Source organism: Pangasianodon hypophthalmus, chromosome 24, assembly GCF_027358585.1.
Source record: "Pangasianodon hypophthalmus isolate fPanHyp1 chromosome 24, fPanHyp1.pri, whole genome shotgun sequence".
Classification (NCBI taxonomy): Eukaryota; Metazoa; Chordata; class Actinopteri; order Siluriformes; family Pangasiidae; genus Pangasianodon; species Pangasianodon hypophthalmus.
Window position 1 is genome coordinate 3,644,357 of NC_069733.1, and position 24,515 is coordinate 3,668,871.

General features: G+C 39.2%; 1 protein-coding gene across 3 annotated transcripts; it reads left to right on the forward strand.

Annotated features, from left to right (window-relative positions):
* The first annotated feature begins 1,789 nt into the window (after positions 1 to 1,789).
* On the forward strand, positions 1,790 to 23,007 carry mfsd3 (major facilitator superfamily domain containing 3). Of its 3 annotated transcripts, XM_034299209.2 has the most exons (7): positions 1,790 to 1,914; positions 2,743 to 2,801; positions 2,877 to 3,609; positions 10,234 to 10,381; positions 14,197 to 14,297; positions 17,877 to 17,986; positions 19,781 to 23,007. In XM_034299209.2, the coding sequence occupies exons 3-7, from the start codon at positions 2,922 to 2,924 to the stop codon at positions 19,982 to 19,984; spliced, it is 1,251 nt and encodes a 416-aa protein (XP_034155100.1). In that variant the 5' UTR covers positions 1,790 to 1,914; positions 2,743 to 2,801; positions 2,877 to 2,921; the 3' UTR covers positions 19,985 to 23,007. The 3 variants fall into 3 exon arrangements, with proteins under 3 accessions (XP_034155100.1, XP_026796011.1, XP_026796012.1); XM_026940210.3 differs by lacking the exon at positions 2,743 to 2,801 and having other exon boundaries at positions 1,802 to 1,914; XM_026940211.3 differs by lacking the exon at positions 2,743 to 2,801 and having other exon boundaries at positions 1,820 to 1,964.
* The last annotated feature ends 1,508 nt before the right edge of the window (positions 23,008 to 24,515 follow it).

A 24,515-nucleotide genomic window follows, 5' to 3' on the forward strand; every position in this document is an offset into this window, starting at 1 on the left:
TTTAAGTTGTGTTTGTCTCTGTGACAAACCTGTTTTCTGAAGATCTATTTTCGTGTATAGTCAAGTCAATGGCTGGAAATGGGACAAACCATGGTGTTATTATTGTTCAAGGTACTGTAACGTGATACTCTATCTCTAGTAAACACGATTTTTTCCCATCCAAAGCTGCTGCTTTGTGGGTCTCTTCACTGATGTGTTAAAAAATTGTTGATCCACGGGGCTGTTTATGACCTTTTAGACTGATCCAACAAGCTGCACACAGACATTTCTCCTGTTGCCACCTGCAAGGCTGTGACAGGAGGAGATTTATCTGCTCCACGACACGTCCTTAATGCCCGTGCCTGTATTTAATAGCAGTGTTTGATAATTCCATTATCAAACACTGACCTAATTAAAGCTATACACAACATATGGTTAAAAGAGATGATTCATTTGCCTTCCAGACAAATTCAGATAAACAGTCAAGGATGAATTTGTCAACTTTTTTGTCAACATGTCAGCTTCAAGTCCAACTGCATTCCATGAAACCTCACCGGCACCATTGTTTGTTCTTCTTCTTCTAGCTTAAACAGTAATGTAGATCTTAGAAAGTTTATCAACCCTGCTTATATTCTTCCTGGCGTATACTGCAAGTCTTTTTAGTGTTTAACAGTTTCCCGTAATCCATTGTTTGTTTTGTATTAATGCTTTACTTTTATTTATATAGTCTGCACACTGTAACAGTACACGTTTGACTGTCTCTGTTTGGTCACTGTCTAAATAATGGCTGATTTAAGCCACAATGCCCAATACAGACTCATGTTATTAATGTAGCTTCTTTCCTAATGATCTTTCCAGCTCTTATTTGTTTTGGGTGTTATGTAGATGTCTTCCTCTTTGTTCTTTACCCTATATCTCTGACCATACTTTTTGTTTGTGAAGAATTGTTTTAGCTTCATATTCATTTAACAGGACCTTTCAGTGTTTAATGTGAGGATCTGCTTTGTTAACTGATCTGCACACGTATTGCCTTCAGCTCCTACATCAGACCAGCTGCCACTCAAAGGAAGCTGACAGATATGACTGAGTGCTGAAGGTTCTGAAGTATTGTATAAATGATATCTTACCTGGATGTTGATTTGCCACATTTTACTAGACATTGAACGATTTAATGCTGCTATGATATCAGAACAAGCTACTCTACTCAATGGATTGAGATCTTTACCCAGTGAAGTGCAAGCAAAATGGCCACAAGGTCACATGCAGGAAAAACTGAAATATAATCTGATGTTCATGTTTTGAGATCTGCTTTGAAACTGAGGAATAGATGCTGCTGCTCCTGTGTGTCCGGAGATGCTGTAGAGTGTGATAGGCAGTGAGGCAGTGATATCCCACAGAATGAATCATGCACAGGCATCCAATGTGCAGAGAGGATGGACAGGTAGATAGTTAAAAGACATAAAACAAATTAAAAGTCATTTGAGTTAAAAAAAAAAAAAAAAAAAAAGCCCCAGTCAAGAATTCAAGAAAGGATCATCATTTTTGTAATATTGGCAGTTTTGGGTTTTTTTTCCCCTTTATTAAATATACACAGGAAAATACAGAATGCAATGCCATGGAGCAAAAAAAAAAAAAAAAAAAAAGGATTGTTTACTCTAGGTGCATTGCAACATTGCATGGTTGCATGATTACTCTAGGTACAACATTGCATGGTTGCTACAATGACGTGAAAGACGTCCAATCAGAGGACTGCTTATGATGACCAACTAACATCCAATCGTAGCGCAGGAGGCGGGGCTTATCCGAACACGGGCGGGGAAAAGGAAGGAAAACACGGAAGTGCTGAAGGACCTTAATTCAAGAGAAGGTTGTTCATGCGGCCAGGAAGAGAGAGAGAGAGAGAGCGAGCGAGAGCGAGAGAGAAACCTTTTACCAGTAAATTTTATTCCACTTAATGCATTAAAGCAACATTTAATATTCATATGGTTAGTGGTTAATTATTGCAGTTTGTTATTTCTTCGCATGAACAGCAGGCGAGCCATTGAGACTCCAGTTAACTAGCTATACCTCAATATATGTCTACTTTTTCATAGGTTTCCTGTAATGTTTAACGTGGATAAATAACGGAAGCAACTGAATAAGAATCCTTTGCTTTGATTTCACATCTAAGATTTATCATCTAAGGTTTTTGAGTGCTAATAATGCAATGAAAGCAAAGCTACACACTGTAAATGCATGGTTTGTGTATATAACTCTGCTTAGTGTATGTGTGTATAGTGTGTATGCAGATCACTGATTTCTGATCATTATCATTCACCTGCTAATTAATAAGCAATATTAAACCTTCAGTATTATTTCATTACTGATTTTAAATTCATTCATTCATTGCACTCAATTAACCACCTATTAAAAACATTCATTTAAAAAAAAAAAAAAAATTCATTCTTATCCCTGGTTATATTGTGTTCATATAGTTCATCAGTATAAATCACTCAAAAGACAATCCTTGTTTGTCCGTAATCTTCCATCAACGTGTCGCAGTTTTGACTGTGTCACCATGTATGCGTGGGACGGTAGAGATATTAACCTTATAGATATTAACAATACTATCACTTCATGTTTCACGTCCACTTCCTCCATCCATCGCTTTGCCTGTTTCACTCAAAAACGTCACCTTAAAAAAGACTTACTGCTATTTTTTTTTTAAACTCCACTTTCACTTTTATGTGGTATTTTTTGTATCTTGGCCTAATCTGCCCTCAGATCTCAGAGAGCCACTGCCCTCGGAGAGGGATGGACTTTATCTTGGAAGTGCACATTAGGTAGCTGCATTCTTATTGAAATGCAATCAGTGATTCAGTTTTATTCACTCACTTCTACTTTATGCATTTCTCCAGAATTGGACCATGAGCTGAAGCTCCACCTCCCTCTACTATTCCGCGATGAACGACAAGCTGCTCTTCCTCGGCCTGCTGTACTTTGTGCAGGGCATCCCGTATGGCTTGCAGTCCTCACTTCTTCCAGTCTATCTTCGCGGCACTGGCCAGTCGCTCACCCGCATCTCCCTCGCCAAGGTACTTTACTTCCCCTGGGTGCTCAAGGTGCTGTGGGCACCCCTAGTGGACCGGGCGGGTACCAAGCGGCGCTGGTTGGTGTCGACGGTCGGCGGATTGGCGTTTGTGTGTCTGGCGGGCGCGACGCTGTCACCTGAGCTACAGCAGGGTGGTGTGGCGGGCGTGCTGCTGGCCATGAACACGCTGGTGTCGGTGCAGGACGTGGCAGTGGACGGTGCAGCTGTGAGGTTGCTGCGTGGCGCCGCTGAGCTCGGCCTGGGCAACACGGCGCAGGTGGTGGGCTACAAAGCAGGCTCAGTGTTTGCCGGAGGTGGCCTGCTGGCCGTCATTGACGTAGTGGGATGGGCGTGGACGTTTACACTTCTGTCTTGTGTATACGGAGGGGTGGCGTTGTTCGTATGCGGTGTGAATGTACTGGACGGCGAAACGGGGCGGGTCCCAGCAGAGCCGAGGAGGGCCACGCGGGACACAGCAAGACCGTGGGCTATTTGGAGGAAGCTGATGGATGTGCCGGGGACGCCGTGGACCATGCTGTACGTGCTTACTTATAAGCTAGGTGAGTGTGTGAAGGCTGTTTGCCTTAAGTGTAACCAGCCACAAAACCCTATTTCCTGTTTCTCAGATCCATGCATTGACTTTCGTCAAAAGTCGTTCAGTTTTACCTTGAAGTACTGCTCCAATCAAAAACATGATGGTTATATAAATTGGTCCTGATCAAACTGATCATGTTTTTCCAATTAAAATTGAGACTTGAGTCTCATTACTTTGCTTTTAAAACTGATGCAGGGAGCATTACATATAAATAACTTAAGCCACTAGCTCACTAAGCCGAAATTAGTGGTGAGCAAATGTATTAATATTAGCCAGGGTAATGTAAATTTTGACAGGTTTAGCTAAATGCGAAATAAAAAACAATTTTTAGCAGTTTCATTAGTAGTTTTCATGGAGACAATTTGTTAAAGCATTGTTATATTAAAGTTAAAATGGCATATACTTTAAAAACCACCTAAACCTCTTACCACCGTCATCTTATTAATTCCATTCCTCATTATTACTACTACTGTAATTCATCATAATTTATACAGAGACATGGTGGTTATGTAAAGAACAGAAAAAAAACTTGGTGGTGTGCTGTTGTAGGAAAATAATCAGTGATGAGATGATGTGATGCGGAGTTACTGTTACCACACCAAGCTGATTATTTTTCTATAACAGCATCCCCAAAGTGTTTTATTCCTCTAATACCACAGCCATTCGCCAGTGATTACAAATTAGAATTTATTAATGAACAATACGTCATGCTTTTTAACCGTTCCTAATTACATTTAATGTTACGTGACGTACGTGAGCCAAATTAGCTCCTGTTATCACTTACATTATAGCAGCTATAACTAGCTGTTCCCTCAGCCTCTCTTTTTTCTCGTTCATACGACGTCAAAATGCAGCTCATGTTACTGAGAAACTGAAGAGCGCCAACTCCTGAAGACTTTCCTGTGGTGGAAAACTGTTACAAAGCGCTGACACTGGAGTCTCCTTCCATAAATGTTGAAGAAACCTTTCTATATATTTTTCTTTATTAAATATCAACACGCTTTATTAAAAATAGTTTATTATTAGCCTTACTAACTTACTTGCCATAGCTACTATAGAGCATTAATCAACACTTCTGACCAATCAGATTCATGAATTAAACAATGCTGTGGTATAATATTTTAATAAAGTAATACAGATAACATTTTGGCTGCAAACTAAGTATTAGCTCAAGAGTAGGCAGTCTGTGTCCATAAATTTTTAGGTCGTATCCACAAAATTGTGTCCACAAATTGTGTAATTTAATAAGTTGAAGGAACATTATACTTAATACGTGGCCTGCAGTTATTTATTTGGTAGGATCGGGTCTATTTGCTTTGAGCATTCGCTTAAGATCGCATGGGCTGATATCCATTTCAGACTCCAGTATGTCTTTATGCATCATTCCAAGATTGGAGCAGAGTGTAATGTTATCCCTCATCCCCATGCTTAGGTTCCTAGTTCTGTTGATTTCTGTCTTGCTCATTTTAAATACAGTAGTTGCCACAACTTAAATAGTGCATGGCCACAAAATGGCTCTCAAGCAATGTTTTTAATTTATGACCACACTTTATTAAAAAAAAAAAAATAACCACCACTTCACTTCACTAGCTCAGTATGATTTATTATTAAGGATTTTTGATTAGTGATAAAATTACATTGTAATAGCAAAAAAAAACAAAACAACTTTCTTTATTTATTCTCAGTGGATCAAAGGACGCAGAGATCCTGCAACAGATCCCTAACCTAAAGAGAACAGCTTACACAGCACACACTGATCTGATCCCAGATCTCGTTGCAGAGCAGTTCCAGACTGTTCCGTGACAAATAAAACCGAGCCGCTTTAGAGGTCATTTTCTCATAAGTTATGGTATGCTGTTTATCAGTGAGCTGAGCTGCTGAGCCGACCCGAGCCGACCCGAGCGCTCTGACTCACTGAAAACGGCTGGAATTCCCCTCACTAGTGTGAGTCACCAAATTACACCATTTCTAAAATGCTAAAGAAAGCTGCTGATGTGTAGCCCGGCTCATGTGAGAGCCACTCCTGAATTACTGGCTGGACGCAAGTCTTTTTTTTTTCAGTAATATTCGTTCGTCTTACACACAAGCTGTGTTCTTTAGTACAGAGGGTTCTGCCTCACATCATTCTTACTGTGCCATCGATATACCAGAGCTCATAATATAACACATTGCTCCAAACTTTTGTCATTGAGCGTTTGATAGATGTGAGATGTAAGATAAACTAGCCTCCCATCTAACATCATGACCAGCCATGACTACTTATGACATTTCAAGATTTCTCTATATAATTATAATGATGTTCACGCTTCATTTTCTTCTTCCATGCTTTGTTATGACCGCATATATTTCATTTAAATGATGATACACATTTTAATCATTGTAGTTTAATATTGAGTTGATTAGTATGGTGTAAGAAAACACACTTAATATTTTGTTTGAGAAATATTATGTGACCAAAACCTTTTTTTTCAGAACTGATCAAATGAAAACTGAAATAAAATGAGCTCTAATGTAATTCCTCCTTTTACCACAAGATGGCAGCATTCTCATTTATTTGCCTCACTATAACAGCACAATTGATTATTATAAAGCAACATAGAGCTGCTATGACACATGGCCTTTCCACTAACCTCTTGACATACTGACTTGAAGGTGGAATACACACAATGCACCATTTCAGCTCTGGATTTAAGTCACTATCAGTGAGTGTGTGAGCTGAATTGGTTGTGTTTGCAGCAGATGGGGATTATGTAAGGATTAGAGTCTCTTTGTGTCTGTGGCGTTTTTTCATCCAAACAGAAAATGGAAAATGTACACCCTATGTGTGTGGCGTGTGTGTGTGTGTGTGTGTGTGTGTGTGTGTGTGTTGTTTGGTCTGGTGTGCTAGTGTGTTTCTCTATATGAAAATGAATTCATTCGCCAGTTTGATTTTGTTTACAGGGGTTCAAAGTTGAGAGAAGACAGAGACAGTAAACCAGAGGCAGCACACTAATCTGATGAGATATAAACGTTAAAAGCTGGCAGGATGTTAAGTTCACACACACACACACCCCTCCCTGATCTGTCATACGGAGCTTTTTCTTCATCATCTCCATCATCACAGCTTTATCTGATTTGTTTTTAAGTGATAATAACCTGATGATCTTTATTACAATATGGAGACTTTTTTTTTTCTTCACAGAAAGGTCACATGTTCAAATATAATTAAACAATATAACAGGAATAAGACAGAATTGCAATACTTTTTTTTTAAATAATGGAAGCTTATAGTCTCCAGTTTGGCATCTAAACTGCGTGCCTTAATCACACACTTTCCTCAGACATGTTTCTGAAGAGAAAACCGTGTCTTTCCTTTAACACAAGATTTCAAATAAGAAACATTTCCTTCCTTTAACACAAGATAACTCTGGGTGTTCACACCTCGGGGGAAAATTTAGAGTAACTACCTATTTTTTTGGACAATGAGAGGAAACCCAGAGGAAACACACACACAGATTCGGGGAGAACACACATGCTGTTATTGGAAAATAAGCAACTTCCAGGTGGTAACAGTGTGGTAACTCACACCATCGCATCACCCCGCCGTCGATTTTTTTTCTGTATGTAGGTCTGTATTTTGCATTAGATGAGAATATATGTAATTATGTAGCATACACTACAGTCAGCCTTAGTGTTAAACCGCTCCAATGTAATTATATAGGACGCGAAGCCCCGCCCACATACTCTATCCCATCTATCACCTTAACAGTTAACAGAATGTTTATAATGAATCAGTTGATCAATTAGAATCTAATTATTTTGACTGAAACCTCAACTGGCAGGAGGATTAGCAGTACTTTGTATAGCTGTGTGTGTGTGTGTGTGTGTGTGTGTGTGTGTGTGTGTGTGCGGATCATTAACACCCAGCTGCTGCCTGATAGAATTCTATAGGCAGATCTAGGATCAGTTTGGTAGTAGACGGCTTTCATTAGGGACACGAAGCACAAAACTGATCTCAGATCCTCCCTCCATCAGTTCTGCTTTTCCTTCAGTCGGGAAAGAAGTTAAAACTCGTGCTCAGCATTGTGAGAGTCAGGTGTGGAGTCTCTCTGGAGAAACGTCCAGATGAGAGAAAGAGAGACGGGTGTAGGGGGTGAATATGGTCATGGGGGGGGAGCATGAAGCCCCCATCTGTCTATTCTTAACTTGGTTCAATGGTACGTTGAACTAAATTAGACATAACTATGAATACACAAAAAGTGTCATTGTTTAATTTTTTTAAAAAATTGCAATTGTTTACAAATTTGCTGTGGTGTAAGAGAAATAAAGCACTTCGGGGTGTTCTGTTAGAGGAAAATTATCAGCTAATATCAGTCTTAAGGATGTTTAAATTCCCAAAACCAATCATTTTAGATGGTGTCATTTTATAGTCATCTTTTTATATCATTTTATTTTATATAATCATTTATAGTAGTTCTAGTTAAAACTTTTAAATAAACAGCTACAACAGATTTAGACAAATAAAAACACTTAACATAATTTTAAAACAAGTCAGTAACATGAAATCTCTCTTGTCCCTTTTTCTCTTTCCCTATCAAATCCTATCTTGTTTCATCCGTCTCTCACCCCCGTCTGTCTGTCTCTCGCTCCTCTCTCTATGTTCCATATCAGCCATGATTACCGTTAAGTTGAAGCGTCTCCGTCTCTCGTTGTCTCGTTCTCTAATTACATTGTCTCTCTGTCGCTCTCATTCCATCTCTTTACCTCTCTTTTTCTTTCTCATCCAGTCCTTTTCATCCTCTCACTCACACAGTTTCTGTCCTTCATCCCAATCCCTCTGTCGCTCTCTCTCTCTCTCTCTCTCTCTCTCTCTGTGTAGTTGCTGATATGGATAATGGCTGTTCCTGAGAATATTTATAGAAATTGTTTTCAGTCTGTGAAAAAAATTAATGCGAAAAACAAAAAACATCCAGTGAGCAGCAGTTCTGAGTTGTTGCCAGATTGGTTCAAGCTGACAGGAAGTCTAGAGTAGCTCAACTAACCACTCTTTACAACTGTGGTGAGCAGAAAAGCATCTCAGAAAGCGCAACACATAGAACCTTGAAGCAGATGGGCTACTCAGGAGCATGAGTGCGACATGAATGTTCCTCTGAATTTATTGCATTATCATGAATACCAAAGTTCTTGCGTAAACGCTCGTACTCATGCTTTATGAATAAATCTGTTCGTATCCAGTTTGATAAATGAGGCCCATTGCATCTATTGATGTACAGAACCTTTTCTGTTGTAAGATGTATTGCAAAGTGGGATTATGGATAAAGAATTTTGAAGAATATTGTAGATTCTGCGTTAGGTCTAACTTCTGCTCTAGGTCTTTTTATGCAGTTTTTGATTTGTAGATGTAATTTTACTGAGGCCTGGCAACCCTGCTCTGAAGTTTCCATCAGCTGATCTCTTCAGTAATGACCATTTTGAAGGACTTGTTGTTTTTTTTTTTTTTTAACACTTCAGCTTTGATTGACCTTACAAAGTAGGAATTGTGAGAAATCAGAGTATTGATTTGACAGGGAAAGGGGCTTGTTTCTGTCACAGGTTGAAAAAGTTTTCACCCGAAAGTGAAGGCGAGGCAACGTTTTAAAACACAACAGACTGACTGCTCGCCTTGTAAAAGCAGAAGGAAAAAAAAGAGAGAGAGAGTCCCTGAACATGAAGAATAAATCCCCTCTTTGTTCGCACATTCGCTTTTTATAGACGGATCCTTTACATGGTTTAGTTCGGCTGTCTCAAACGATCGCCTGCGAAGAAAGCGGTGATGGTTGACAGTCGAAAGCTCTGTCAGCGCTCACGCGGGATCTTTGGGCGCTCGCTATCATCTGATTAGCTGTGTTTTTGATTTGACTTTCCGTTTTTATTTCGTTCGGGCTTTTTTTTTTTTTTTTTTCATTTTGGGGTCCCCCGGCCGCCTGCATGCCTGTTTGACAGCGGTCTCAGAGCTGTCAGTCATGGAAGACAAGCCGCATAAATAATGACAGAAGCGTTGAATAATACACGGCTAAACCGAACAAACTCACGGCGCACATGAGAGACAAAACTTTCCCGCTCACAGATAAGTGTGTGTGTGTGTGGAGATCTGTGAGGTAGGATGTTTTTGTTCCTTCATTTTGCTTTTTTTACTTGGAGTGAACAACTGACAGGTTCTTTGTGTTTTTTCCCCCTCATTAACAGATTTAATGAAGATGGTAAATAGTGTTTTGTGTGGTTCATCCGGCACCAACAATGCTAGCTCAAAACAGTGCTAGTACCAATACTAAAGAATAAGTGAAAAATATTACACCACCATTGGGCTAAATCTGTATACTAGCGTACTATACAGTATGCCATCACCATAATTGGTCCAAACCTGCATAGTATTTCCACATTGTGTGGCACCAGTGGTGCAAAAGCCAAATAATATGCCAAAACAGTTCATCACTTTCAGCTCAAACCTGTAACGTGCTTCAATCTCACGTGCTTCTGTAGTAAATAGTAACTTTAGGTAACACTGGTGAGGTGGAACACTGGTTCGGTACGTCCATTTCTGATGTTTTTTTTGCTCTTTGCTTGCATTCAGGTGAACAGGGAGCCATCACTATGTTCCCCCTCTTCCTATTGGATCATCATATGACGGCGCGAGAGCTCGGCCTGTGGAACGGCGTGGTCGCCATGGCATTCTCTATATGCGGCTCCTCTCTTGGAGGATTCTTACTCTCAAAGTACAGGTAACACGGGTATTTGTTTAGCATTATACTAATGAGATTAAAACCATTTGAGCACGATTTAATATTGTTACTGTGGTTTGAAATAAGCCCATTCAATTCAAGTGTCTAGTCAAATAGGCTAAAAATGATAATAAATAAACTAGCTTGGATAACAGTGGACTGCTATTTTCACCACTGTAGCAAAATAATAATAATAATAAAAAAAAAATTCAAGCCTTCAGGCTATGCTTTACAGACCTGCTTTATCCTGAACCATGGGTTTGGGACCCGTCGTTTAGGATTCAAATGTAGAATTGACTTGATTGACGTATCTCAGTGCTCAGTGCTCGCAGAACTGAAGTGCTTTCATGTGCAACAGTTTCTCTCTCACTCATGCGATCGCAACTCCTAGCGCCGAGAAGAAACTAAAAAGCGAGAGAAACTAAAAATAATAGTGTTTCAGCAAATAAGGTGTGCTGGTCAGCACTTTTTCGGTGAGATCCTTTGTGACTACGAGTTTAACAATTAAAAAAGTGCATAATAATAATAATTTGCTCATTCCATTTTTCTGTCCTTCTTTTTGTCTTTACCTCTGATTTCTTTCTTTCTGTTTTATTATTGCATTATCCAGGAAAGACCACCAAGGGCATGTCTGTATCTCTGTTGTTCTCTCTGTTGTTCTGTCTGTGTGTGTGTGTGTGTACACACTGACCAGCCCTCCAGAGAGAGTGAAAGACTAATGGAAGTAAACACAGCTCAGTCAGCGAGGTGTGAGCTGTGAGCACAGAGAGAAAAAAAAGCTACCACTGTAAACAACAAGCCGTGTATTTGTGTGACGCGATGCTGATCTGAGATCAGTCTGTATTTTCTATCATGCTTCTCAGCCATCAGGGTTATTAAATGCTGTTCTGGGATCAGTGTAGATCAGATTTTATTTCACCTTAATGCGATATTAAATATCATGGTACCTGCATTGGAATAAGACCATGGTAGGAAATAAAACATGTCAAACTTGAGAAACCGATAATGTTGATTATAAAAGAAAAAGATAATAGTGTATAACAGTGAATAGAAATTAAAACATGGATGGCATTGAATGTCTGTAGAATGTCTGTGAGACGGTACCTCCCTCTTAGAACACCAAATGAATTTAATAATCGAATTTAGAGCTGTTTCAGTGTGATCCAATCTGAACCAATGTGCGAAGTTTAAAAAAAAAAAAGAACAGTTGGATGTCACTTCCCCTTCGCTGGGCCTGACAGGTACAGGGGCCACACTTCCTTCACTGATACTGGCACATAGGCCACACCTCCTTCACTGATACTGGCAGAGAGGTCACAGTGAAGGAGGCATTCTCTATGTCAGTCCCAGTGAAGGAGGTGTGGCCTCTGTGTGTCAATACCAGTAAAGGAGGTGTATTTATGCAAAAAAAAAAATGTGGCCTCTGTGTTACTGCCAGTTGATGGAGGTCTGACCTGTGTGTCAATACCAGTGCATGAGGTGTGGCCTCTGTGTTAGTCCCAGTGCAGGAGGTGTGGCCTCTTTATCAGTCTCAGTGTTGGTGTGGCCTCTGTGTCAGTACCAGTGAAGGAGGTGTGGCCGATGCCAGTCCCAATGAAGGAGGTGTGGCCTCTGTGTCAGAACCAGTGAAGGAGGTGTGGCCTCTGTTTCAGTCCCAGTAATGTAGCAATGGCCTCCGTTTCAGTCCCAGTGAAGGAGGTGTGGCCAATGCCAGTCCCAATGAAGGAGGTGTGGCCTCTGTTTCAGTCCCAGTGAAGGAGGCACGGCCTCTGTCAGTCCCAAAGAAGGAGGTGTGGCCGATGCCAGTCCCAAAGAAGGAGGTGTGGCCTCTGTGTCAGTCCCAGTGAAGGAGGCGTGGCCTCTGTGTCAGTCCCAGTGAAGGAGGTGTGGCCTCTGTGTCAGTACCAGTGAAGGAGGCGTGGCCTGTTTGCATGGCTTGTGTGTCTTCATTATGTGAATTTAATTAAACCCAGGTTTCCTTTGGAACAGGCTGACAGACAGACACATGTTAAACTCAACACACCACTCACACTCGATTAACTACAGCTGTGCTTCGGTGCTTCTCTTTACACAATCATTGAACCTGTGATGTTTTAAGGTTTAAAACTCGTATTTGTCCACTGAAGGCTGAATGTTAGGCAGATTAGATTTTAATCTGATCTGACCCCTGGTTTTCTTTCTCTTGTGTGAAGAAATAGAATCATGCGTGAGCAGAGGGAGTGTGTGTGTGTGTGTGTGTGTGTGTTGGGGAGTGTAAAGTCATTTGTACGTCTCTCTCTCGCACACAGGCCTCAGCTCGTCAGACACAGGCGCTCATTCAGGCTTCGCTTCCCACAGGTTGGGTTTCTGCTGTTGTACGTTCACAGATGCTAAAAGCTCATTTGGACTCTTATCCATTCCATCTGTAGCGCTCGAGTGACCACAGATACACACCTAAAGGCATCGGTCATCTCTCACACACATACCCCCTCTCTTTCACTGTTTTGTCATTTTCTCTCTCTCACCCTTTCTCTTATTATGTCTCTCACTCACACTCCTGCTTCTGCTTTCTTTCTCACCCTGTCTTTCTCTCCTTAATGCCCCTTTCTCTCTTTTTCTTTCCCTATCTCTCACGCCCCTTCTCTGTCTCAAATCCATTATTCTCTTTTCCTTTCTTGCTGTCTTTTTCTGTCTTTCTTACTCTTTCTCTCCAACATGAATTCCTGTTCTCATTTTTTCTTGCTCTCTTCCAAGCTCTTTCTTACTTTTCCTCTCTGTTTCTCCTGTCTTTCTTCTCCTGGCGCCTTCTGGTCTGTGCTGAGGGTGATGCAGCACTCTCTCTCTCCCTCTCTCTCTCTCTCTTTCTCTCTCTCTCAAAACATTTTTAAAGTTTTACACACACTTAGAAGACAGTAATTATATTATATTATATTATATTATATTATATTATATTATATTATATTATATTATTTCCCAAAAACATCATTTCGCAAAAGGTGTTGTATTTCTCTTATACCACATTTTGCCAATGATTACAGCTTTTTTTTAATTTATTAAAGAACCACACGTTATACTTTTTATCCATTTATAGTTACATGCAATGTTGTCGAGTGTTAACAAAACAAGTTCCTGTTATCACTTACCTTATAGCAGCTACAAACAGCTGTTCCTTCACCGGTCTTTTGTCTCTCTGACATTGGAGACTCCTTCCAAACTAAACGTCTTCTAATGGAAAACATAGAACCCATACTAACAGTTGCACTTTTTTTTAAAAAAATCCTATTATGTAGACATTCAGTGCAGTCCTGACATTACGCAAACTGACCAGTGAGAGATTAAATGGAGACTTGCTATAGTACAATCTTGGGTATAAAGTCCAAGGACATGAACGCTCATGTCCCACATCACACACATACACACACATACACACACACACACACTTATTTTTGCATGATTGATAGAGTCCACTGGGTGCTCTGATTGGCATTAGGAGTTAATAATGTGTGTGTGTCTGTGGCATCTGATGGTCACTAATTAGGATGAGTCTAATCAGCCAGTGACATGTCGTGTTATTGATTAGGCCATGAAGCAAAACTCAGCAGGAGGCTCTTTAACCGACTAACAGCAAATCAATTACTCTGTCTGAGACACACACCAAAAAAAAACAAAACGTGTGTGTGTGTGTGTGTGTGTGTGTGTGTGTGTGTGAAAAGTGTAAATTTCTTTCCCACTCTGTGTAGCACTCTCATTGCCCCTGGTATAACATTTGTTTTTTTCTTAGAATGTAGTAAGAAGTGAAATTTCTAAATCAGTAAAGTAATTCTGTGTGTTTTCAGTATCAGCATGTTGATGAGGCGTGTGTTTGTGATACGGACCGTCGGCATGGTTTTCCAGTGCTCGCTACTAACTGTGCTTGAGCCCTCTCCTCTAATGAAAGGTGAGACACACACACACACACACACACACACACACACACACACACAGACACTTACTTCAGCTACTCAGGCAAAATATTTCCTTATTAGTTATTATCATGCAACAGTATTGTATTAATAAATGACTAGTAAAAACTTAAAAAAGAACATAACTAAATTAAATAAGAAGTCCGATGACGTGTGCCAATTTCCTTGCACCAACCCATGACATCTTCCCACCAGCGAGTGTGGCATGAAGCCAGCCAACTGCTTCTTCTCAAACTGCTGCTCATGCTGCATCACAGGGCAGTGTAACACACTCGGAGGAAAGAGCTATCTACCGTCTTCCACATACATGAGCTCACAGATGCCCCTGATTGGCTAGTTTCTCTATGATTGACAGAGGAATGACAGTATGGATTATGTGATCATCGCAGTGCGTGATTGCACTGAGTATCATGGGAAATGGAGTTTGTGTTTTTGATGGAGACGTGACAATAGCCTATTAACACTTTATTTATAGTATATATTTATATATATATATATATATATATATTTTAGAAGAATTGGTAATTTGATCTCTCGCTCTCTCTCTCTGTCTCTACTTGTCTCCCTCCATCTCTCTCTCTCTCTCTCTCTCTGTCTTTGTCTCTTTCTTTCTTTCTTTCTTTGTCTCTCTCTCTGCCTCTTCCTCTCTTTCAGTTTCTTTTTATCTCTCCATCTCTCTCTCTCCTCCTCTCTCTCTCTGTCTGTCTCTCTCTCTTTCTTTCGTCACTGTTTCCATCTCGAACCCAACAATATTTTTCCTTGAGCGCTCTCGCTGTTCACTTTGATAAATGAATAACCTCGCTCTTGACTCTCGCGTCGCTCTCTCTCTCTCTCTCTCTCTCTCTCTCTCTCTCTCTCATCCCTTTGTGGTTTTTCATATGTTTATTTAATGAAAATAAAAAGAGAAATCACGGCTGGGTTTTAGCTGACTCACTTTTATGTTTTTTTACTTTACTCCCCATGAAGCTGTGGCTTTGGGGGTGTTTTTGTCAGCAAGAGTGTTTCTGTCACCGTCTTTTTCTTTTCTCCCTCTCCCTCCCTGTCTGTTTCTCCACAGAGCAAATCTACTTTCTGCACCAGATCTCTCCTCCTCCCATCCTTACAAATCACATCCTGATGAAAATATGTCTCAATATTGTATGAGTGCCTGTGGTTGCTGGAGAACTTAGGCAGAACTCTTGATAGGCAAAGTTGACTTCAGTTATAAAAAAAAAAAACAAAAGTAGAATTATATTTGTTGAATTATATTTTTAAAACACGATTTCATCATCCTATATTCATACACGTAAGTTTGTTCTTATTATCTGAGAGCAATAGGGACGAGACAGCGGAACACATGGAACGCTTTTACTGTTTCATTATGAAAACACTCACACACTGCTGAAAAAAATGGGACACACGGCGGTTTAAGCGGGGTTTTTGCACAAGTATGGAAAAGTGTGGAAATTCAGAAAATGTTTTGGTCAGGATTCTGTTATCAGAACAGGACTCAAGACACTAACGGTCGTGTTGAGAGTTGAGTTAATCATGCGTAAAAAATTGCGCGGATCTCTATTCAGACCGTGTGAAAATATTCCCACATGCAGGGTGGAGTTTGAGTAAAACAGAGCCGAGTCTGAGTTATACACGATTCAGACCACTTTCTGACAGTTTGATGTAACCACAATATCTCACACTGAAATTCATGAAAAGCTTTGGACTGTAAAAAAAATAATGCCATTTAGGCCAATATTTAATACTTAAATATGACATTATTGAAAATCAACCCTTTCAAGTTCACAGAAAGTTTTATTATTCTGCACGGGAGAGACGACATCTTAATCAGAGACATCGCTTATGTTGAGGACTGAATTTTTTATAGATAAAATTATGAATTCAATTTTACTTTATTTACTTACATTTACTTTAAGGAGAGTATATCAAATAAACAAATAAAAAAAAAAACCCAAAAACTTTATTTTATTAATTAAACAAGGCAAAATAGTGAGTGAAAAGTGTGATAAATTAGGCCCTAAGTCTTTAAAGTCTTTAAATAGATTATCTTTAGACATGCAGTCTCGCTAATACCTACATTTTATGCGTTCCCTTTTTATAATAGAGTTAACCTTTAAAAAAAATAAATACCAAGAAACTGAAAATACAAAGTGTAAACATATAAAAAAAAAATCTGTACAATATTTGACTTGCTAGAGTAAAACAGGAGACACCTAAAAACTACGCTTTTCGTATTTTTTATTTTTTCTCCACAGTATAATTAACCTGGCTGAAAAGCCAATTCACTGAACAGGAAAGGATGCTGAGTGTGAAAGACTGGCTTTTGTTTCTGATAGCGGTGCTTTCCTGCCGATTTATCTACCTGACCTGTAGAAAATTAAATCGGCAGGACCGTTATCTCTTTAATCAGTTAAAAAAAAAAAAAAAAAAAAAAAAAAAGGAGGCGCTGCTTCTTAATAATAAGCAATCACACTGGACATTTGCCTCACTGTTTTCTTCCTGTTGTTAGGCGCACAATGCAGTCTCTGTTTTCTTTCCTCTTCGCCTGCTAGTATTTGCTTGTTAGCACTGTTACCACCTCCGCTGTATTTTCTTTTCAATGAAGAAAGAACCACGTAAAAGACTCACCCATTTTCCAAATAATATCTTGTTGCTGAACCAAATTGAACTCTCGAAACCTTCTCAAAAGCATGTGCTCTCCTGTTACTATAGTAACATAAGACACTGCCGTAGCAGGTGATTGGTTTAAGGCTTCAGCATTTGTACTCCAGGTTTTCTTTCTTTCTTTTCTCTTTTTTTTAAAATATGTTTGCATCATTGTGGTAGCTTTTCATATTTACACTGTACACTCACTTCTGCTCCTGCTCCTGCTCCTCCTACTGCTTTTAGTTTTTCTTCTGTTACTGCACCTGTGAGTGTCTGTCCACTCTCTTTCTTCATCCACTTCCTGTTTGGTTATTGATGAGATCTATTCAGAGTAGAGCTAGCATGAAATCCTAGACAATGTCCGAAATAAAATTAAATGAGTCGCTCCTTGCACACTTCTCAGTTTTCTGTGCCCCTCGTTAGATTCTACAGAATAGAGCTCACTAGCACAGATTAGATCATTATCGAGGTAAGTCGTCATGCGTAACATCAGTTACCAGAATTTAAGGACTGAATCCACTGGTGTGTGAACAGGACGTTAAAATAGGTAGATTTCATTTACATGTGAGAATTTGTCTCGACTGTAAATAATATTCTTGAATAATAAGCATCAACTCAGTAGTTTTGCAATAAAAAGAGTTTTTATGCAGGACTGAAAATCTGAATTCTTGCCTTCTACTGTAGTGCTGCAGTTACACACACACACACACACACACACACAGTGCAAAAACAGAATGGATATAAATTCAGGATTTAAAAAATTCCAGAGTATTAGTTAGAGTATTAGAGTTTTGAACTTTTATTGCCTGAGAAGTGAAACTGTAAATTGAATGTCTCCTCTCTCACACATAGTTGACCATGTGTTTTGTGTGTGTGTGTGTTTTGTGTGTGTGTGTGTGTGTGTTCTCTCACAGGCATGGCAGTGTTGAGTCTGAGCATGCAGCACTTTATCGCAGGCCTCATCACTACTCTCACCTTTACCTGTATGATGCACTGCACACAGAGAGCTGAGGAGAGCATCCAGGTACCACACCTGATCCTAGACTAGTCTCTCTACATGCAATACGATTCCATGCAACCTTTTTACTGATCCAAGATCAGTTCACTTAAACCACATAAACACTGTCAGAGCAGTACACCAACAGCAAAGGTTAACCTGGTTTACATAGGTGACATGTAAAGAATAAAACTCTTGATGTGTGCTGTTGTAGGAAGACGAGGTTGCCAAAATTTCGCCATTCCCAATACCGCATTTGTAGCTAAGGATGATCGGGATGAGTGCATTTAATATAAACACCCTGGGACCAATCAGAATCAATTCCAGAGTGCTGTGGTATAAACTTCACTGACAAAAATGCAAAAATGTGTCTGGATTTTCCGATTTTTTTTTTTTCTTGCCCGTCACCTCTCACTGTGTGAAGTCAAAGTAGTTGTTTGATTCCTTCGCATACGTTGTTTAATACAGAATGCACTGACAAACACGCTGACAAGTCTGAATCCCCATATCAGTGCGCCGTGTGTTTGAATTGTGAGCGATTTTGGGAAAAAGGGGTGTGTTTGCATGCTCTCTGGCCTCGTCCCTGTTGCACACCTGCCTCTCACAGACAGTTCGAGAACTTCACAGGCGTATTCCAGTGTCACTCATCGACTGTGTACTGCGAGCTCGTAGCTTTCATATCGACACATCAAGAGGAATGAAGCACTGCCTTCTTTTCATAGATGCCTCATCAGTGCCAATCACGCATTTTAAAAAAAGAGCACAGTTTTGAATTCTATTATTACTGCAAATGTAAATTTAAAAAAATGCAAAAAAAAAAAAAGAGCCTGACACATTAAAGTACATACAGGAAAGGCGGAGGAAATGTCAATCTGTCCCTGAGTTGATGCATTTTTAGTTACTTTAGGTCTCTGACTCTTAGTTTCACTAATGATATGCTGCACACTGTAGCCTATGTGTGTGTGTGTGTGTGTGTGTTTGTTCGTGTTCAGTCCGCTTGTGTTCCTAAGGCAGTATTGGGTGACGGAAAGGTGATACTGTGAGTGCTTGTGAAAAGCTCCAGAGAGAGAAACAGAACACTTTAAACAAGTCTGCAGAAATAAAAGTGCTTCACTTGACTCTAGTGGCCGAGCTGTGCGAGCGAGCGAAGTGTCTGAGTGCACAGTTAGTGTTCAGAGAACCGTACAAACTATACCAGATCTTAGCAAAGCTTCTGGGCAGTTATTTCCAATCACAGAAGACCAGGTTCTTTGGTTTCAATGTAAACACCAAAACATATTTTTTAAGGTTGTTATGGCAACCGTGTGTGTGTGCATTTTGTTATAACAAGTCTGAAAACACCAACCTTCTTCACAGCTGTTTGGAATGGTGTCAGACCAGAAGGTTACATCCCTTACAGACATGCTAGGGCAAAACCGAATGTGATTTGCACCCTATGTAGTGCACTATATGGGCAATAGGAATCCATTTTGGATTCGCCCTGCAGCTCAGCTCAGTATCTACTTCCCATGAACTATTCTGGGGTTTATATTCATTACTGTTCAGTAATATTCACCCTAAGCTGAAGCTAAAGATGGGTTAGCTAAGATATGAACACGGGGTGTATGTACAGCCTGTAAGTCTAATCAATTCAGTTTGTAATCCGATTCCAGCTGGCAGAATGTCTGCGATGCTCATGCGCCGTCACATCATGATCAAAACAGAGAAGAGCACTTGCACGCTCTGTACAGACGACAGCGATGTTTTAAGAAGAAATTTACTCAACTGTGATCTATTTCCCCACTGATGCAGTAATTATTATTTCCTTTTCTTACATTTCAGGCAACTCACTACAGTTTCTTGGCCACCCTGGAGGTGTTAGGGAAGTTGTGCTTCAGCGCCCTAGCTGGAGCCATAGTGGACACGGTGGGCTTCCCTATCGCCTTCCTTCTCTTCCTCTTCCTCACCTCCAGCAGTGCTCTGCACGTTTGGAGAGCCATGGACACGGGAGTTCTGAAGGAACAGCTCAAAGAACAGCCGCAGTAAATCAAGGACAGGAAGGGTCAAGGTGTGTGTGTGTGGCTGCGTGAATGTGTGTATGAATCGTAAAGGAACATCTAGAAGAACAAGTGAGAAGCAGTGGAAAAGAAAAGAAAAAAAAAAAAACAGGAGTTCTCTGCTTGAACTGCTGGCCACATAAACCAACATTCTATATATACACAATGCATATTACAGTTAAGTGATTATAGAGAGGTCTTCCTTATAGCATAAATTCATTACGTCAGGTGTCAATCGTGAAGAACTCAAAAGCCTTCACAAAAAGCAGATTTGCAATACTGCAATTAGATTTAATCAGCAAAATCCAACCATTTTAGTGTGATTCAGCACTGGAAGCTTTGGAAGCCTTCACTGCTCAGACACAAGTGGTTTAAGAAGATCAGGGAAAACACTGATTTTCTGGCCTGATCCTGGTATCCACTAACAGCTAAGACCCTGTTTACACACGGTCGCTTCGTGTGTCCTGAATACCAGGATTATATCCGGATAGAGATTATCCACATAAACAGTAGATGAAAGTGTCAATTTGAGGTGACTTGAGGAGACTAGTGTCCTGCAGAACTTGACAAATAAAATTCCAGAGAGTGGGCGTGCCAGATATGAAGCACTTGGGATAAATCCAAGTGGAAAATAAGTGTAGATTAATGGACGCAAAAAAAAAAAAAAGTCGGACAGCGGCGGGTTGCTTGTTTGGCGCCGCCCGAAGCGTTTACCGCTTTCGTTCATTTGTCTTAATAAAGTAAATGCTTTATCCTGACCATATAGTTTAAATTACGAGCAGCAACAACAACTAAGTTAATTAGAAAATATCACAAGCAGGTAAAAACTATATAATAAATAATTAAAGGAGAGTGGATTGGGCTAGATAATTAATAAATAAATACATAAATACATAAATACACCTCTATGTCAAGTGTAACTGCATCTGTCTCTCAAAGCCACATTTCCTAACCAAAACCCCTCCCACAAGGTGACGGACATGCTACAGGAATGAGGATGTTGGTGCTTTTAAACTGTTAGTGAGTTTAAAAATGATTTTAAAGCAGCAACTGCAGAACAACACCGATTTTTGCATATTAACGCGTAACACAGAGATCGGATATCGGATCAGTCTGGTCAACCGGAGATGCATTTGATTATAAGTGTGAATGCATGTGGTTAAAATCTTATCAGGGTACAATCCAGATACAAGACGCATGAGAAGTCCAGGTGTAAACAGGGTGTAAAGCTCTCGCAGCAGCCAGATGTTGCCGGCATGTGAGAAACTGTGGCTCGTGCTAGCGGATTGTTCCAACATGCTTTTCAGCTGTCAGGAAATCTAAGCCAATAAAACTGAGCCATCACTGAGAGCATGTCATTAGGTTTACCAAAAGAGTAGTAGCCAGTATTTTACTCACAGCTTTAATATATTCAAAACAACAAAAACAACTTCATATTATTTAAATTATGTATTACAGGAATTAGGTCTCTAGTAACTGAAATGTAATGAAAACCCAGTATTAGTATGATATGATATAGAATTATGATATCTAGTAGTCTTTGAAATACTGTTTTTTTTTCTTAATAACACCAGAGCTTACTGTATTAACTGTAATTGAGCAAAGAGAATGTGTCAGTTTAATTTATATTTTTGTTTAGAAATCATTCATTTGTCCATTTGAACAGCATCTCTTTTTAAAAAAAGAGAAAATACTTAATAGTTTAATCATTAGTATGACACATTTCCAACCTCAGATAGCATCAGATATTTCCCTGAAATAGACCAAGTGTCAAATTATTATTATTATTATTATTATTATTATTATTATTATTATTAACGTCTAGTCTTTTAGCTGGATGTAAAATACTGTAAATCTAAATTATTGGATGTACAATATCTTTGCCAGCGAGATTGCTGGTTGTTTTTGAAGCACACCATTTCTATAAATTTCTGTGTGTGGAACTTCACTCGAGTGCTTTACATTTCCTATGCAACAATGCAATAAGGTTTGTTCTTAACTGATCTGTTTGTCTACTACTATAGATCAGGGGTATTCAACTACAAATCGTGAAGGTCCAGCTACATAAAATTCCTTGTTTACAAAGATCTGGATAAGCAGCTACCATGAGTGAATGGCAACAACAGTTACCTTTTAATGTCTTTAATGATTAGTTTATCTCAATAAGAGAATTTAATGGGGGTTTTTTTGTCTTTCACACTGGCACATACACCATTTGGACTAGCACCATGCATTCTGAACATCCGTTTACAACTTGAATTGTAGAATAAATGCATCTACGTTTTTTTTTTGTAAACAAGCCATGTTGTCACTTAACTAATCAGATGAGAGAAGATAAATGAAAAAAAAAAACTAGCTGCTTTCAGCTAAATAATTTCCACAAGTGCATGTGATTGGCTGCAAAAAGCCACAACAGAGCATCTGTTACAGAAGCATTGATGGTTCATGTCAATTTATTTCATATGTTTACTGGCTCCGCTAAAGTATATTTCGTGCACCTGGACTGCAGCATGCCAGATAACAACCCTGACTGTACATTTTGTTTTTAGTTTATTTTGAATAATTCTATGCAAAAATTTGAATAAGCAAAAGTAGCAAAAAAATCATTATTTAAAGGACAATGGACAGCAGAGTAACCATCATCCTCAACTTAATCCTTAATTATTATTCATATGTTGGAGAATGCCTGAAGAAACATCAGTGGAGTTGAGAGGCTTTGGTGTCTTTTTTTTATTTATTTATTTACACACACACATTTTTTTCGGTTAATTACATTGAATTTTCACATATTCACTTCCAGTGTGCATAGATAGTAGGGGTGTAACGATATACTCTGTTCAAGATTCAATTCGATTCACAATAATGGCTTCCTGATTCAATCTGGTTTGATTCTCAGAATATTTTGAACAAAATCTGAATGACGAACAATGATGTCTGAAAGGGTTTAATATTGTAAATAATGTACTACAGGTTCACCATATTTTAAAAATAAAGGAAAAAAAAAATTATAAATTCTCTCAAAAATTTTGATTGAATAAATGACCAGGGAAATGGTAGATTGAAACATAATGAGTTCCGTAGCAGCACCTGAGACATCATTTTAACAGGAAATAGAGCTCCAAAGTGGCTAAAATGATCGAGTTCTGTGGCTTCTTTCTTGGGCACTGTAGATCACAGAGGCACAGGGCCGGTATCTTTTGAATGCTGTGGAAGAGCTCTTTTTATTGTTATAATGTGGTTGTGTAACATAGAGTTAAACTTGCAGATGCATTGGATGCATAATTCCCATGATGCACATCGTCCAATTTTTGCATTTCGATGCATTATGTCATGATGTATCTTTACTCCCCTAAGAGAGGCATCAATACAAATTTCAATGGCCTTAAATGTGCAATAAAAGCCAACACTGAAAATAAATTCCAAGGTAAAAATGCAAGCTTGACAAATACAGCATGAAATACAGTAGCATCATTTAAGACTTAAAGCTGTATGAAGCAAGCATATTAGGTGCTACACTTTCTAATTGTTTATTTTATTTTATTTCCATTGCAATTACTGTAGAGCCAACACCAGAATGCACAGTGTTTGATATACCAGCATATATACCTGATGCTGGTATATCACCAGCATCACCAGCACCACAAAATCTATAAATAAAAATCTGGTACTGGACTTAACAGTGTCTGTGTTTGTCATTTTGCATGGATTTAGAAAATGACAGTCCTTATTTCCAGCTTTTATTCAGGAATAATATTTGCTTTCTTGGTTCATAGACAAAATTGGCATCTTATTGTGTGTTGGTCTGGGAAAACTCGTCGGCTGTTGCTGTGGCTGAATTCTGGCAAACATCTAAAAATAATGAAAAATAAGACGTTGAATTTTTCTGCCTATAACATACTTTGACACCTTAATTTATTTAACCAAAATGAAGTGGAAATGCTTTTATTTACTTTATAAGCTTGCATAGGCTATCTTCCTGCAAAGATCACATGAAACTGGACCATTGTTTTTCCAGTTGTCAATTGTCCAGTTTCAGTGAGTCTCTTCCCATTGTAGCTTTAGATTTCCATTCTTGGCTGACATGAGTGGAACCTGATGTGATCTTCAGCTGTGGTCATCTGCCTCAAGGTTGAACATGTTGTGCATTCTGAGATGCTTTTCTGCTCACCACAGTTGTAAAGAGTGGCTATTTGAGTTACAGCTCTGTCAGCTCAAGCCAGTTTACCATTCTCTACTGACCACTCATCAATAAGGCATTTTCACTCACAAAACTGCTGCACACGATGTTTTTTTTTGTGTGTGTGTGTGTGTGTGTGTGTGTGTGTGTGTGTGTGTAAACCCTAGAGACTGTTCTGTGGGAAAATCTAAGGAGATCAGTTTCTGAAATAACAACTGGTACCAACAACCATGCTACAAAGAGCACATTTTGCCCATTCTGATGTTTGAAGTGAACATAAACTGAAGCTCTTGACATGCATCTGCATGATTTTATGCTGCTAGATGATGGATTTGGATAATTA

Coding starts and splice junctions, on each gene's coding strand:
- mfsd3 (XM_034299209.2), top strand. CDS start 2,922: ATGAACGACAAGCTGCTCTTCCTCGGCCTGCTGTACTTTGTGCAGGGC. Junction 3,610..10,233: donor CGTGCTTACTTATAAGCTAG/GTGAGTGTGTGA, acceptor GCTTGCATTCAG/GTGAACAGGGAGCCATCACT. Junction 14,298..17,876: donor GCCCTCTCCTCTAATGAAAG/GTGAGACACACA, acceptor GTTCTCTCACAG/GCATGGCAGTGTTGAGTCTG.